The 15367-nt window shown below is 49.4% G+C and overlaps 1 protein-coding gene across 1 annotated transcript; it reads left to right on the forward strand.

The window, feature by feature from the left end:
* Nucleotides 1-1421: 1421 nt before the first annotated feature.
* Zp1 (zona pellucida glycoprotein 1) lies at nt 1422-8473 on the forward strand. The gene is made up of 13 exons (XM_055614205.1): nt 1422-1593; nt 2549-2670; nt 2955-3100; nt 3281-3477; nt 3572-3715; nt 4075-4262; nt 4432-4529; nt 5916-6043; nt 6153-6342; nt 6439-6583; nt 7855-7936; nt 8035-8139; nt 8331-8473. The coding sequence occupies exons 1-13, from the start codon at nt 1422-1424 to the stop codon at nt 8471-8473; spliced, it is 1860 nt and encodes a 619-aa protein (XP_055470180.1).
* The last annotated feature ends 6894 nt before the right edge of the window (nt 8474-15367 follow it).

A 15367-nucleotide genomic window follows, 5' to 3' on the forward strand; every position in this document is an offset into this window, starting at 1 on the left:
GACAGGAAGAAGCCATGGAGGAACGAATGTTGCTTACTAGCTTGCCCTCATGGCTCGCTCAGCTTGCTCTTTTATATAACCCGAACCACCTGTCCAGGGGTGACACCACCCAGTGACCTGGGCCCTCCTACATCAATCACCAATCAAGAAAACTCCCCTGCAGACTTGCCTATAGACCAATCTGATGGAGCATCTTTTCAGTTGGGGTTTCCTCTTCCCGGATGATTCTAACCTGTGTCAAGTTGGCAAAAGATAAACCAGCACACCTGCTTTACCACCCTTGGGAAAGGTCCTCTCGGTGAATCTGGACTAGGCTAGCAGCCAGAAAACCCCAGTAATCCTTTTATCTCTGGCCCCAAGAGCAATGTGGCTACAAATACCAGGCTTTTTACATGGTGCTGGGGATTTGAACTCAGGTCTTCATACTTGCACAGCAAGCACTCTCACCCACTGAGTTACCTCCCTAGCTCCTAGGGACAGCACCCTAGAGTAAGCAGAAAATCATTTATGTCCCGTATACATTTTACGCAATAGGCTGGAGATATTCTTGGTAGTGGCAGTCTTGTTTATTGCTGTTTTTGAGACTTGATCTCCTTCCGTAGCCTCAGCCTCCTAGGTGCTGGGATTACAGGCATGTATCACCATGTGGACTCAGCACCCGAACTGTGATTTATACCGTATTGTGTGCGTGAGCGTGTTGACTATGACCGCTCACAAAGTCAGGGACAGATTTCCACTTTTGTCGTCGTATTGGTGCTCAGAACACTTCAGATATCATGTATCTGGGATTTCACTTTTCAAACAGACTATGTTCCCCTGTGACAGTTAACGATGAACTGGCCCAGAACCCCTGAGAGGTGCTACCTCCCTTCTCCGATTGCTCACCCCCCCACCCTCCCCCCGCCCTGCACACTGCCAGCTTCTCCCAGGAGCTGGGGTTGGGTGGGGCAGTAATCTCGAATTCTGTTCCCAGGATCCTGACAGGCAGAAGAGACCCCAGGAGGCTTCCTAGGCAGGAAGCTCCCACACCTATGAGAGACTTGGGAAGCACCTGGCCAAGGCATTCAGGATCATGGCTGCTGTCCTGGATGCTCCTGCAGCCTCTTTGCTAGAAATCCCTGGGCAGTCTCAGCTGCCACAGAAAATTGGGTTGAGAGGGCAAGTGCAGCTTTCTGAAGATCCCTGATTGACCCAAGAGAGAAGGCGCCTTCCCCTGCTTCCTTCAGGGGAAGGAGTTTCTCTATAGCCCCTTGCAGGCTAGGCAGCTGCTCCCCCAGGTGGAACCCCTTTGCCCTCAGAGGCTGCCGCTCGCTGCCTAATCCACATAAGGGTGTGCCCCCCACCCCACCCCAGCTGGTTGATGAGGAAGCCTCAGGGGCTGTTGTGGGCATCCGCTGTGCATGCTGGGAAGAGTCTCCATCATGGCCTGGAGTTGCTTTGTGGCTCTGCTTCTGCTGGTGGCGTCTCCCCTGAGACTGGGTCAGCATCTGAACCCCAAGCCTAGTCTTGGATACAGCTATGACTGTGGGGTGCAGGGCATGCAGCTGCTGGTGTTCCCCAGGTCAAACCAGACTATCCACTTCAAGGTTCTGGGTGAGTGCTGGAAGACGCCTGTCCCAACTTCCCAGCCCCAGCCCCAAGGCTAGTGTGCTGCAAGGAGGGAGCGAGACCTCTTCCCTGGAAGAGCAGAGTGCGGCCATTCAGGGGATTACAAAGCCATCCTCTTGCCCTCTTGTCTTCGCACGGAGATAGGGAGGCATCCACCAGAGCAGACTCTCCCGTAGTCCTGAGCACAGGAATCACCTGTGGGAAAGGCAGGCTCCTGCTCTAAAATGCTGGGCTCTGAACTTCAGGCTTAGCTTGTGGCTGCAAGCTTCAGGTCTACAAACCACTCTTGGAATGCAAGAGCCCTTGAGGGTGTGACTTAAAGTAGAGAATGGGCATAGGGGTGGGGGGTTCTGTGTGACAGTTTGAATCTGCACCTTCAGAGCAACATCCGCGAGGTGGGAACGAGCCCTGTGCACTAAAAGAGAAGGGCAAGGGGCAGGTGTGTGGGTGGGGGGAGCTGGTGCTCACTGTAAGAGTACCTTCTGCTCTTCCAGAGGTCCTGAGTTCAATTCCCAGCAGCCACACAGTAGCTCACAAAGTGAGTGAGCATCTATCAGGTGTCCCCAAGTGAGTGACTGAGCCAGTTAAAATAACAAACCAGCTTGGTTCTATCCCTTATTGTGTGTGCCCGAGAAAGTTCGGGCTCTTTGGGACTCCCAGATGCCACAGCCATGGCTAACTAAACCTAGACTATAAGGTGTTCAGTCTGCGCCTGATACCCTGTGAGTACTCTTTACTCCAGCTACAAAGAGCCAATGGCAGAAGCAAAAACCAAAACCAGAAAGGAAAAGACACTTATCTAAGGCCACACGGCTGAGCTAGCAAGCAAAACTAGGTCTTGAAACAAGCCTGCTTCTGTCCAGAGCTTTTCAGAGGTTCCTTGCAGCCTTGCTCTCCAGCACCTGTCTTCCCCTAACCTCCATCTCCTCCCCATACCCAGATGAATTTGGGAACCGTTTTGAGGTGAATAACTGCTCTATCTGCTACCACTGGGTCACCTCTGAGCCCCAAGAGCCTGCAGTACTCTCCGCTGATTACAGAGGCTGCCACGTGCTTGAGAATGTAAGGTCTCGGGGAGCTTGTCCTAGCAGCCACCTCATGGCCAGAGAAGAAGAGAGACTAGGATGGGTGGGGGAGGGTGTAGGTGAGAAAGGAGATCCGGAGACACACCACAAATTAGTTCCCTCTCTACAGGGGCTGCTCAGTTCCCACTACCACCCCAGCCATGCCAAGTGGCAACCACTCCAGGCCTGGGTGTAGCCTCCTGCTCTGGCCTCCAGCCCAGCGCTCACCTGAAGTGTCAGGCAGCAATAGTCAGCTGCTCTCTATGGCCTTCTCACCTGCAGGATGGGCGGTTCCGCTTGAGGGTGTTCGTGCAAGCCATACTACCCAGTGGCCGTGTGGATACAGCACAAGATGTCACTCTGATCTGTCCCAAACCAGACACCTTGACTCCGGACCCCTACCTGGCTCCACCCATCACCCCCAAGCCACCCAACCCCCAGCCACCTACACCCCAGTCATTTATACCCCAGCCGTCCACACCCCAGCCATCCACACCCCAGCCATCCACACCCCAGCCATCCACACCCCAGCCATCCACACCCCAGCCATCCACACCCCAGCTGTCCACACCCCAGCCATCCACACCCCAGCCATCCACACCCCAGCTGTCCACACCCCAGCCTTCTGCCCTCCACCTCATCTCTAACCACACCTTGGCTGCATCTGACCACACTCCCAGTACATTGTACCCAGAGCACAGTTTCATCCATTCAACTCCTGCTCCACCAGCCCCAGGATCTGGATCTGCTGGAGCCATCACGCCTCATCCCCAGTGGGGCATCTTGGGGCCCTGGGGATCTGTAGGTACGTGGGAATTCTCTGTGTACACATGCCTGTGTCTTGGGGCCTTTGGGCTCTAAGGTGTCATTTCTTCACTGAGGTCTGTCGCCAACCCTAGGTGCCCATCTGCCCCAGGAGCGGTGTCAGGTAGCCTCTGAGCGCATTCCCTGCATGGTGAAAGGTAGTTCCAAGGAAGCCTGTCAGCAGGCTGGCTGCTGTTATGACAACACCAGAGAAGTGTCCTGTTACTATGGCAACACAGGTACAACCTCTCATCCCAAGTATGCTTCTCTAGGTTTTGTCATGGTAGGGAAGTCTTCCTTCCACCCAGCTCCCAAGTAGAGGCAGACACCCTCAGACATGAGGAACACCTGCCCAAGGGCACTGTTAGGTGCCTTTCTTACTGACCCCGACCTTGCTCTGTAGCATTCATCAACCCTTTGTTCCATCAGCTCCTAGGCATTTGCTTAGGACAACAGTGGGAAGATGAATGTCCAAGTCCTTTGACTCCAGCTAGTGATCAGATATTGGTTTTCAGCACCGAGCCCATCGCCTATTCCTGAGCTGAAGAGACACTGAGTCCCAGGGCCCTGGTCTACCTCTTGGATCTCTTTGTCCTAGCCACTCTCCAGTGTTTCAGAAGTGGCTATTTCACCCTGGTCATGTCGCAAGAAACAGCCCGGACACACATGGTCACACTGGACAATGTCTACCTGGCCTATGCCCCCAATGGATGCCCCCCTACCCAGAAGACAAGTGCTTTTGTGGTCTTCCATGTCCCTTTTACCCTCTGTGGAACAGCAATCCAGGTAGGAGTGGAACTTGAGCTGGAGTTGAGCCCCATCTCCTGAGGGGCCTCACCTGCCAGCTACCCCTTCAACCTCTGTAGCATCATCATGTCCAAGTAGGGGGTGGGTGGGATGTGTGCTGGAAGAAAATCCCACCCCTAGGGAGCCTCGCTCACTACTTCCTCCCTAGGTGGTTGGTGAGCAGCTCATCTATGAGAACCAGCTGGTGTCTGACATTGATGTCCAAAAGGGGCCACGGGGTTCCATCACTCGGGACAGTGTCTTCCGGTGAGCGGTAGCTGGGTTATGGGCCTCGGGTATAAAGGGTGTAGAAGAGCGCGGCACAGATTTGGAGCCAGCTTGGACAAATCCTAACTCTGGTATTGCCTAGCTGGGTGACCCTAAATGAGCTAATGTATCTCTTGGAGCCTCCCGTACCATGCAGATGCGAGGCTAAGACTTCTGGGTATGTCTGTACATGGTGCCGCAGGGATACCCAATAGCAGCTCCCCCAAAGATTCCTTGGCCTTTATCCCTCTAAGAACTAAGCCTTCAGTATTTGAAGGCATCCCTTCCAGGCCCCAGGTAAGAGCTGTGGCTGTTGCCACCAGGCAATGACACCACCGATGAGGTGACTATACCTCAGACAGAGGCATCTGAAGGTGTGGTGGAGGAAGGGACCGGGAGAAGAACCCTAAAGGAAGAGGCCTCCTGGACCTGTTAGCTCAGAGGCCACAACCCATCCCAGCTGCCTAGGGTGACCCCAAGGGAGCCTGCCCCTCTTACACCTGGCTTTGAGCTTTCAGGGCCAGGCACCTAACTCCAACTTGTGTGCTCTGCCAGAGAGGGCCAGTATATTAGCCATGGGTTGTACAAAGCCTGTACTTGGGATCATGTGGATACCTGGTTCTCCCCAACACTATCTGCCACAGGATTAGGGTGTGAGACTACTGTCAGGGTACAAATGTCTTTTGCTTCAGCACAAAGTACTTATGGCACAGAGGTGAGGACACAAGCCTGCTAGCATGTTTTAAGCTCTCAGACTTAAGTGCTTGATGCAGCCCGTTTCGGCACAGCATCGAGGACTTGGCGGGCGAGGAAATCAGAAGTACTGGAGGGTGGCTAGAGTCTGTCGGAGTTATGCTAGAGGGGCACGAGATAGTAGAGGTGCAATTCCTACAGCTGCCTAACAAACACATCATTGGTGGGCACTGGGCCTCTGGATTGGTGACCACGTGGCACGCAGGGTACTGAGGAAGACACACGACACTGACAGGCCAACTGCAAGGAGAAACAAGACCCCAAGGCACGGTCTTGTAGCCTCTACAATCTTCACTAGAGGCTCTCAATGGGAGAAAAGGATAAATGAGGCTTAGGCTCTACAATCCAGGTCTTTCCACCAGGCTTCAAAGACCCCAAGTGCTAGGACGGAGCCCTGTTGTCCTGATGCTGTACCTGGCACCTGGAGTAGCCCTACTCAAGCTGTCCCAGGCAGACCAGGTGGTCAGAAGAGCAGGGTGAACGATGATATCCACAGGCCCTAGCGATGGCTCTGGGAGCATCTCTGCACCCTGGGGAGGATGCTGTAAACTGTATCCATTGCTTGGATGTGGTGATTCAGTAAACAGGTGCTCTGATTTACGGTCCCCTAACCTCTTGCTCCTGCACTTTTAGGCTTAATGTTCGCTGTATCTTCAATGCTAGCGACTTCCTGCCCATCCAGGCATCTATCTTCTCACCCCCACCACCTGCCCCTGTGACCCAGTCTGGACCCCTGCGGCTGGAGCTGAGGATTGCCAAGGGTACAGCCTCTCACCCCCACTCCACCCCACCCCACCTGCTGCTTTCTATTCCTGCTTCTAATGCCTTGATGCACATCTGTCCTAAGCTCACAAGCCCCCGTCTCTGCAGATGAGACTTTCAGCTCCTACTATCAGGAGAGTGACTATCCTCTTGTGAGACTGCTCCAGGAACCAGTCCATGTAGAGGTCCGGCTCATGCAGAGAACTGACCCCAGTCTGGCCCTGGTACTACACCAGTGCTGGGCCACTCCTACTGCCAGCGCCTTCCAGCATCCACAATGGTCCATTCTGTCAGATGGGTGAGTGGCAGAAGGTGACTTAAGCTGCTCTCCGGGGTAGGAGGTCTTCCTGCCCACCACACCTCCTTAAAGAGCCTTCTGAACTTTTCAATCCAGGTGTCCCTTCAAGGGTGACAACTACAGAACACAATTGATAGCTACAGACAGGGCGGAGCTACCCTTCTGGTCCCACTACCAGCGCTTCACCGTTGCCACCTTCACTCTCCTGGACTCCAGCTCCCAGAATGCCCTTACGGGACAGGTAGGAAGACCTTTTGTTCATCATGCCCCAAGTCCCCTGTTGAGTGGTAGTGAGCTGGTCACCACCACATCCTTCCAGCACCCTATAAGCTAGTGGAAAGATCCCAGCTTGGAGGATGGCTTTTACCAAGTGTTGGAACAACAGCATGGATAGGAGGCCAGGTCTTCCGAGAGATGACCCACAAACAGCTTGGGAGAGACCAGAGAGGGGTAGCCAACAAGATGGCTCAGAAGGAAAGGTCATTGCTGCCAAGTCTGCTGACCTAAGTTCGCTCTCTGGATGGAGCCACGTTGTGGAAGGAGAGAACTAACTTCCACAGTTTGTCTCTGACCTTCACATGTGTGCTGTGGCATGCACATTCCCCTATACATGCATACCTATGCAAAGCAACTAAACATTAGAAGGAAACATTATTGTGACTACAATCAACCCTCAATCTGAACATCAGTTGTGGTGTCCTTGTGTGGTCTCACTTCTGATCCTAGAAATGATAATGTGTTCCTTTTTCTTCTGCTTTGATTTTATAACCGAGCAATTTCTCCAGAAGATAAGAATGGATATACTTAGGGTGTTTCATCCTTAGGGTTTTTTTCTGTATAGTGTACAAATGGCACCATAAAAAACACTATTATGATCCAACCCATGATCAATAGCACAACATATCATATCAGTCAGTGTTCATAGATCTCTCATGTTCAAATCCCTGCCCTTAACTAATCAGGTAGGGACTGGTCCCACTGGTAAGCAGCGCTGAGGGTGGCTGAGAGTCGCCTCACTCCTACTTCTGTGCTGCCTCCCAAGCCAAGAGGCTCTAACCTGCTACATGAAGGGTGCTACCTCTGGTCACCTCCCCTGGGCTGTTTTTGGAAGCGGTGCTGCCTTGTCCTCCCTTCTGCCTCCATGTATTGCCTGTAGGGATAAAGAGAAGACAGCAGACATCTCTGACCACACCTTACCTCTTTTTTAGCTGGCTGGGTGGGAAGAAAACACCCTGCCTTCTAACCAACAGTTCTGCTCCTGGGGCCGGAGGGCAGAGGACTGTAGCTCTTAAATGCAGTAGTTCCTGTTTGCAGAGGGTGTCTCCTACTGCAGGTTTGGGCCCTCAGGAAGAGGAAGGTCTCAGCTCCAAATTGGGAACAACACAGTTTGTAACCCCAAAGATGTGGGACAGCTATGATCTTAGTCTCTGCTCGCCCATGTCTCACCCCTGCCTCTTGCTGCCAGCACAGCTGCACAGAGGCCACCCCTTTGATTGTGTTCCTTTTTACCAGGTTTATTTCTTCTGTAGTGCTTCTGCCTGCCACCCTGCAGGGCCTGAGGCGTGCTCTACTACATGTGACTCTGGGAAGGCAAGTAAGTCTGGGGCTATTGTTTGTTCTTTGATGCATCCTTACACCTGTGGCTGGTAGTCAGGCCACCAGGAGCTGGAAGACAGCTTTTCTCCTGGGCAGGGCGTCGACGATCCTCTGGTCACAACAGCACTATCCGGGCCCTGGACATTGTGAGCTCTCCAGGGGCAGTGGACTTTGAGGATGCTGCTAAACTTGAGCCTTCAGGTACCAGGGTTTGGGTGTGCCCCTAAGGGCCATGGTCCTCTCTAAAAATGCTGATAAAACTGGAAAGCTCTGGCCGTGTGGAAGGCAGAGGTCAGAGGTATGGTGTAACTCCACTGGTTGAGGAACTAAGATAGGGCAGCCCCTTATCTGCAGACAGCTCCAGATGTACCTCCCAACCCCTACCCTGACAGGCTCCAGCCCCAACTCCAGCTCAAGACTCCTGCTCTGGTTGCTCCTCCTGCTACTGGCCATCACTCTGGTCCTGGGGGCTGGTGTGTTTGTGGGTTTGAGCTGGGCATGGGCCCAGAAGCTCTGGGAAGGCACAAGATGTTAAATGGGCTCAATAAACCATTGCTTGAAATCTACTGAAAGCAGATGTGGGAAAGTTATTTATGAAACCTGAGGTATATCTTTTCTGAGGGTGTGTTTGAGGGAGAACAGGGTCTTACTCTATGGCCTAGCCTGGTTTTGACTCAGTGATTCTTCTGCCTCAGAATGCTGGGATTACAGGGGTGAGCCACGTGAGAAATTCGTCCTTGGAGTCAGAATCATGACACTTATTACACAGTCATGTTACCCATAAGGTTTCAGCCAACAACCTGCCACCTTTATGACAAGTATCTGTACACTGAAACGGAGGTGAGAAGCTCCTGTCACTCATGATGCCGCAGCCACTGTAACAATAGATGTAGTGTCACAGATATGCAAAAGCTTGTGCTGAGTGTATACCAGCAGAGCATATTACACGAGCATACCCACAGTACATAATACTTGATTATAACAAAGGACTGTTAACTGGCTTGCATATTTCCTCTATTTTCTAGTCACTATTTCATTTTTTAACTTTCAAAAATTATTACTGTATGTGTGTAAAGGTACATGTGGGGGTCAGAGGACAACTTGTGGAGTCAGTTCTTTCCTTGTACCTTCATGCAGGTTCTGGGGATTGAACTCTGGTCATCAGGCTTGTGCAGCAAGTATCTTTACCTGATGACCTCACTGGCCTTTGCCATCATGTTAGCATGTATTTAACTTCTTACAAAAACTGACTAAAACTGGACACTGTTATGCCAACATCTCATGTTTACTACATTCCTGAGTCAAAAGTCTACAGGGAAGCTGGCAAGGTGGCCCACATCTTTAATCAGAATTTGGGAGACAGCAACAGGCAGATCTCTTGAGTTTGAAGCCAGCTAGGTCTACATAGGAATTCCTAGAGAGCCAAGGCTTACAAACAAACACGGAGCACTTGGCAAAATCTGTTTTGTTACTGGGAGATAGGTAGACATATGTTGGGGTCATCTGACAGTTCTTTGACATTTAAATAGATGCAAGGGATAGAACTCAGGTTGTCAGGCTTGCAGAGCAAGCATTTTTGTTGACCTGAGCTTCACTAGCCCACACAAACCAAGTTAAAACAAACAGTAAATATCTTGCATCATTCTTTGTTTGGTTTTCTTTTTATATTGTTGTGTGTATGTATGCCTGGAGGGTGAGGCATGAGTGTGCCAGGATATATACAATGGAGAGTCTGTATTACTCTCTGTAAATTCTGTAGTTCTCTCCTACCTTTATATAGATTCCAGGGATCAAATCCAGGTGGTCTAGCCTGCACATCACTTTCCTCACTGAGCTATCTTACTGATCCCTTAAACTTTTTATTTTTTGAGATAATCACATTTCCCTCTTCCCTTTCAACTCCTCCCACATATACCCCCTTGTCCTTTCAAATTCATAGCCTTCATTATTACGTGTGTTCCTAAATATATAAATACAACCCACTGAGTCCATATGTTATATATAATGTATATGTTTGGAGAGCTCACACTTTACTAAACCAGCATCATCCCTAACATTCTACATATTTATCCTTGTATGTCTTTGGTTTTTTTTGAGACAGGGTCTGATATAACCCAGGCTGACCGGATAGCCTTGAACTTCTGATCCTCCTGCTGGTATCACAGCCATGTGCCACCATTCCTGATTTCACTGGATACTGAGTGTTAAGTAGAGATGCTCTCCCAGCTGAGTGAGCTGTATTTGCAGCCCCAGTGCCTCATTTTGTATCATTTTAAACATCTGTGCTATCCAGCTTTCTGTGGACACATCTGTTCTGTTAAAGGAACAGAAGCCTATCGATTCAGGTCCCAAGTGTGAATGCAGTTCTGTAAGTGTGGACCTCTTTGTGTACTGCTTTCTAAGAAGAAAATTCTTAGATAACTCTTGGTCAGACAGAAGCCACATCCTTTCTGACACTGGGCTGAGATTGTATGAGGACCTGCCCCTCCATATCTCCATATTGTTTTAGATCTTTGCCCAACTGAGCAGTGGGCAGCCACTAGTCTGAAAGTGGTTCTGTTGTTAGAAGCTATGCATTCTCTATTCCATCTTACGTGCTATCTTCCCTCCCATTTCTTCCTTGTCCACAAAACATTCACAAACCTAAGGGGTAACCTCCTCATAGTTCCCAACAATTGGTCATGGGCTTTTCTTCATGTTTCATCCCCTCCCCCCCGACTCTGAGGGAATTATATAATGTTAGACCTTGCCCTGCACAACCATAAACATATCCATTTGCACATGATTTTTGATAGGAAAACTGCAATTTTATTGGGCTGGTATATAGTTTCTACCAATACCTCTGTATCAAAGGGTTCTGTGGACAAAACACCAACAGTGAAGCTCTCTGCAACAATGCTCTCAATGGCAGAAAATAGTCTCAGCTGACACATCAAGATGCCAAAACCTCACTTGAATCGTGCTGAGAAAAACCAGCTCCCCTTCCTCTCATTTGCACCTGCTAGCAGACACCTGAGCCTATGACAAGCTGAATCAGATCTGATGGGGAGGAGGACAAGCCATTTCCTGAGCAGGGCTGCTTTGCAGTCCATCAGATTTCCTCTTCCTGCTTTTGGGCCACAGCTACAGGAAACCCAAGGGGTTCCCTGCCTCTCCACCCTCCCCACTAGGCATTGAGGGGAAATTATTTCCATGCAGTTCTTTAAAGGAAGTGGGGGCTGACCACCGCTCAGTGATCACCAAGACAGCCAACCTGAGTTTGGTCTCTGGGGCCCACGTGGCAGAAGAGAATGAACCCCTGTAAGCTATATTCTTCCATGTGTTGTGAAAGAACACATGCCACACAGGCACAAGATAAATATAAATTTTAAAGTATTTCAGAGTTGAGTGCTGCTTCGGTTTAAGATGTATTTACCTCCTTCACATATGGCTCCTATCCAGGTATTCCTGCAGGAATATTTAATGCAAAAGGCCTTTTGTGTTCCAATAATGGGCAGTATCAGACCAGTCTTTAGAAGTAAACAAGAATGCCAGATTATACATATTTTATAGGCATTTAAGTCACTGTTGAACTAATGTGAGGATAAAAAAGAAAGTCACAAAGACGGGATGAAAATAAAAACTCTGAGAAGTAAAACCAGCTTCTATTTTGAGAACGTCTACAGAATTCTGACAATGTTGACATTCCGCCTGGGTGAGTACTGGGACCACAGAGGAAGACCAGACCCTGCCAAAGGTAGAAGTCTAGATGTAGGTCTCTGAGTGTGGAGACTGCAGAGGCTCAATCCAAAGTTAGGGCAAGAGGGGCAATCCAATGCACCAAAGCGGGAAATGAGGACGCTTGCCTATTTTGGTGCTGTTAGACTAAAAAGAACTCTGCCTTAATGAGAAATGTCCACCTCTTTTCAAGGTGCATCATTCAATTTCTTAGTATGGGGTTGGGAAACAGAGGGATCCTTCAAGCTTCTGTCCTAGCTAGATTCTGCTGCTGCTTGCCTCCCTGCCAGAATTGATAAGCTTTTGGTTTTGTGGAGTTTGGCTTTTTTGAGACAGGGTTTTTCTATGTGGTCCTGGCTGACCTGTAACTCTGCAGACCAGGCTGGCCTTGAACTCAGATCTGCCTACTTCAAGATGTTGGGATTAAAGGTGTGTGCCAATATAACCAGCTGGATTGATGAACAATCACGTCAGGCTTAAGGATAAAGCTAAGTCAAAGCTTAACACCATGGGTATAAAGTACCAAGGGCCAGTGTAACTATGTCTCTGTCAGCCATCACAATGCAGGCAGGCAGTCACTAGTTCCTGAGGACCACCTTGTGCTCCTTCAATAGCTCACTTTGCTCTCATAGCCCTAACAGGTAGGCAGGCACCACAAACTCATACACTGACAGACTCACTGTAAAAACACAAGTAGGAGTCAAACTGGGGCTTGATGCCAGAGTCCATAATAACCATGACCCTATACTCCCAGGGACCCGTGGAGGTCATTAGCTGTCCCCTGCTGTCTGCTTTTTGTCTCTGAAACTATGCTTAAAGTCTCAATACAAGGACACTGGAAAGATGGCTCAGTGGTTAAGAACTTCAAGAGGACCTGGGTTCAATTCCCAGCACACACATGGCAGCTCACAACTGTTGATAATTCTAACACCCTCACAGATATACATGCAAGTAAAACACCAATACACATAAAAAAGAAATATAAACATTTTTAAAAAATCTCAATTCAAGGTGATGTCTTGGGACAAGATGCTTCTCTGATCTCTTGGATAAGGGAATTAGCACCACCTGCTGGCTAGACACATGCCTTGCAGGAGCCCAGCCAAGGTACTAGGTTGGTTCGTTTGGGAGCCAGTGCACCCTGGTGAGAACTCCTTGGTTGTTGCTCCAAGCCCTGCCAGTTTAACAGAAAGGAGACACAGCAGAGGTTCAAATGCCCATAGTCTATCAAGCACTGATCCATTTCATAGCAAAGTATCTCTTTGGACACCAGACCCGGTGATGTTCCTAGATCCTACTAGGATTGTGTTGCCCACAAATGAGTCCAGGAAGAGAGAACCCTTTAGGATCCATCAAGCCCCAACTGAAAGTTGCTTTATGTAGTGTCATCTTCCATCAGAGTAGCTGCAACTACTGGCAACCCCCAAGACTGGAACTGTTCCCTGCCAATGTTCCCTCATACAAGCAGTGGGTGGAGAGGGTCACCAGACCATCGGTGACGTCCAAACACTTGCTCCTGTGCCTCCAGGCCATCTGCATAGAATTCTGCCCTAACTGCACACGAGCTGACTGTCCTGTAAGGCACTACAAACTGGTGCCCTCAAAGGTGTGACTATTTGTTTACATCTCTCTCTTGGTTTTTCAAGACAATGTTTCTCTGTAGCCTTGGCTGTCCTGGACTCACTGTGTAGACCAGGCTGGCCTCAAACTCAGAAATCTGCCTGCCTCTTAACTCCTTGAGTGCAGGTATGCCACCTCACCCGGCTTGTTTACATCGCTGATAAACGTCAGGGTTCCCCTATCTGTGCACATACCACACACTTGATATAATTTCAGGATTTGTCCACAATGCTGTGTCCACCAATGGGTTCCCAAATCCTGTCTTTCAGTATCTTCATAGGGAAATCATAAAATGAATATTAACATCTAATAAAATCACTCAATGGCTCTGAACTGGCCAGCTTTAGGGACCAGCTTAGGCCTAGGATGGCCCCAGGCCATGCCCTCAACTTTCACCCTACCTTCAATGGCACCTCATTATCACCTGCAGACAGCTGTTTCAGCCCACCTCTTTCTTAGTTTTCATAACTCATTTTACATTACTACTGAAGAACTTATAAGACACAATTTTTAAAAAAAATCAAACATTCCACTGGGCAGTGGTGGTACATGCCTTTAATCACAGCACTCTGGGGGCAGAGTAAATTCCAGGACAGCCAGGGCTACAAAGAGAAACCCTGTCTCAAAAATAAAATTTTTAAAAAAATTCTAAAAAATGACACTTTTCAATCAGAATACCTAAAGCTGCCTGAGCATTATGTTAAATTAGGGCCATCCCAAAAGAGCCATAGCTTCAATTCAGTCCAAAGTGGAAGACTCAGCAAACCACTGAGCTCCATGGCCCAGGATGCCCACTGACCCTGCCCATGGCCACGCACCAGGGGGTGCGTACATATGTACACATGCATGTAGATGGCAGAGGATCACTTTGGGTGTCATCCTCATAGTTAATTCTTCTGAAATAGGGTTCTCAGTCTAGAGCCCACTAACTATGTTAGTACTACTGTCTATAAGCTCCTAGAATATCTGCATCTGCCTCCCCAGCACTGATAATGGGCTCACACATCCAGCTTTTTTACATTAGGTTCTGAGGATTGAATCTGGCTCCTCACACTTGCCTAGAAAGCACGTTACCAACTGAGCTATTTCCCCAGCCCCTCTAGTAGTTTACTGGATACACTTTTAGGCAGCAGCCAGCTGCACAGTAACTACACCAGATGGTTTCTCTACCATATCCTAGTAGATGAGGTAAATTTGAATTTTCTTGACCACAGGACTGCCTGGCAGAATGGCAGAATATACCAAGAGGCTTCAGGTCACAACCCTCTGGTAACACCTCACTTCGCAGCTCTTCCTTCCTAAGAGTTTCCCATATATACTCACCAATTCCTCCCTTCCGACCTCATCTCACCCACACTCCTAATCTCATAGCAGGCTCCCAAATGCCAACATTCCACAAGGACGGCCCTACTTAAAGGCACTAAGAACGCCCCGGGCACACTAATGGTAACTTACCCCCAGACAACCACATTTACCTCCTCCTGCTCCACACCTTTCTATCTCAGCCTCAGAACCTTCTTTCCTTCCACCTACACCCTCCCCCTCACCTTTAGCCTGTGTCCTCAGAGGCCCCAGGGTACTTCCACATGTAGAACAGCCACAGGACCCTAGGATTCTGCTTAAAAAACCTGGCAAGAGCCATTAATCCCCTCCTGTGTTTTTTATTTATAACTTTTTTATTTACTGTGCACTGTCTGCCCTGGAAGCAGCTCTACTTCAAGAGTTTAGCTGCCAGTCAAGAAAATCTCCTTGGTCCAGCCAGCTGGGAATGTTTGTATTACCTACAACTGAAGTATCCCTAGCAATCCACTCACAGCAACCCATCAGCGGGCTAAGGCCAATCTTCTAACCCCTCGCTACCTTGTGAGAGAAGCCAAGCCAGGGAGCAAGAGAACAAGAGTGACAAGAGGCACTGTGGAAACGAGGTCAAGGCCTTCAGGAGCATGGGAGACTTTTGACAAATGGCTTCTAGGCTTTTCCCTTACTTCTGCTGCAGGGGAAGCTTCCTGATAGCCAGTGTCCCACACTGTGCTTCTTCTCCCCATACCTTCCCAAACCAATGTTTCTGGCAGACAGACAAAAGAGGTGACTG

The sequence above is a fragment of the Psammomys obesus genome, unplaced genomic scaffold (genome assembly GCF_907164565.1).
Source record: "Psammomys obesus unplaced genomic scaffold, mPsaObe1.curated_primary_1811, whole genome shotgun sequence".
Taxonomy (NCBI): Eukaryota; Metazoa; Chordata; class Mammalia; order Rodentia; family Muridae; genus Psammomys; species Psammomys obesus.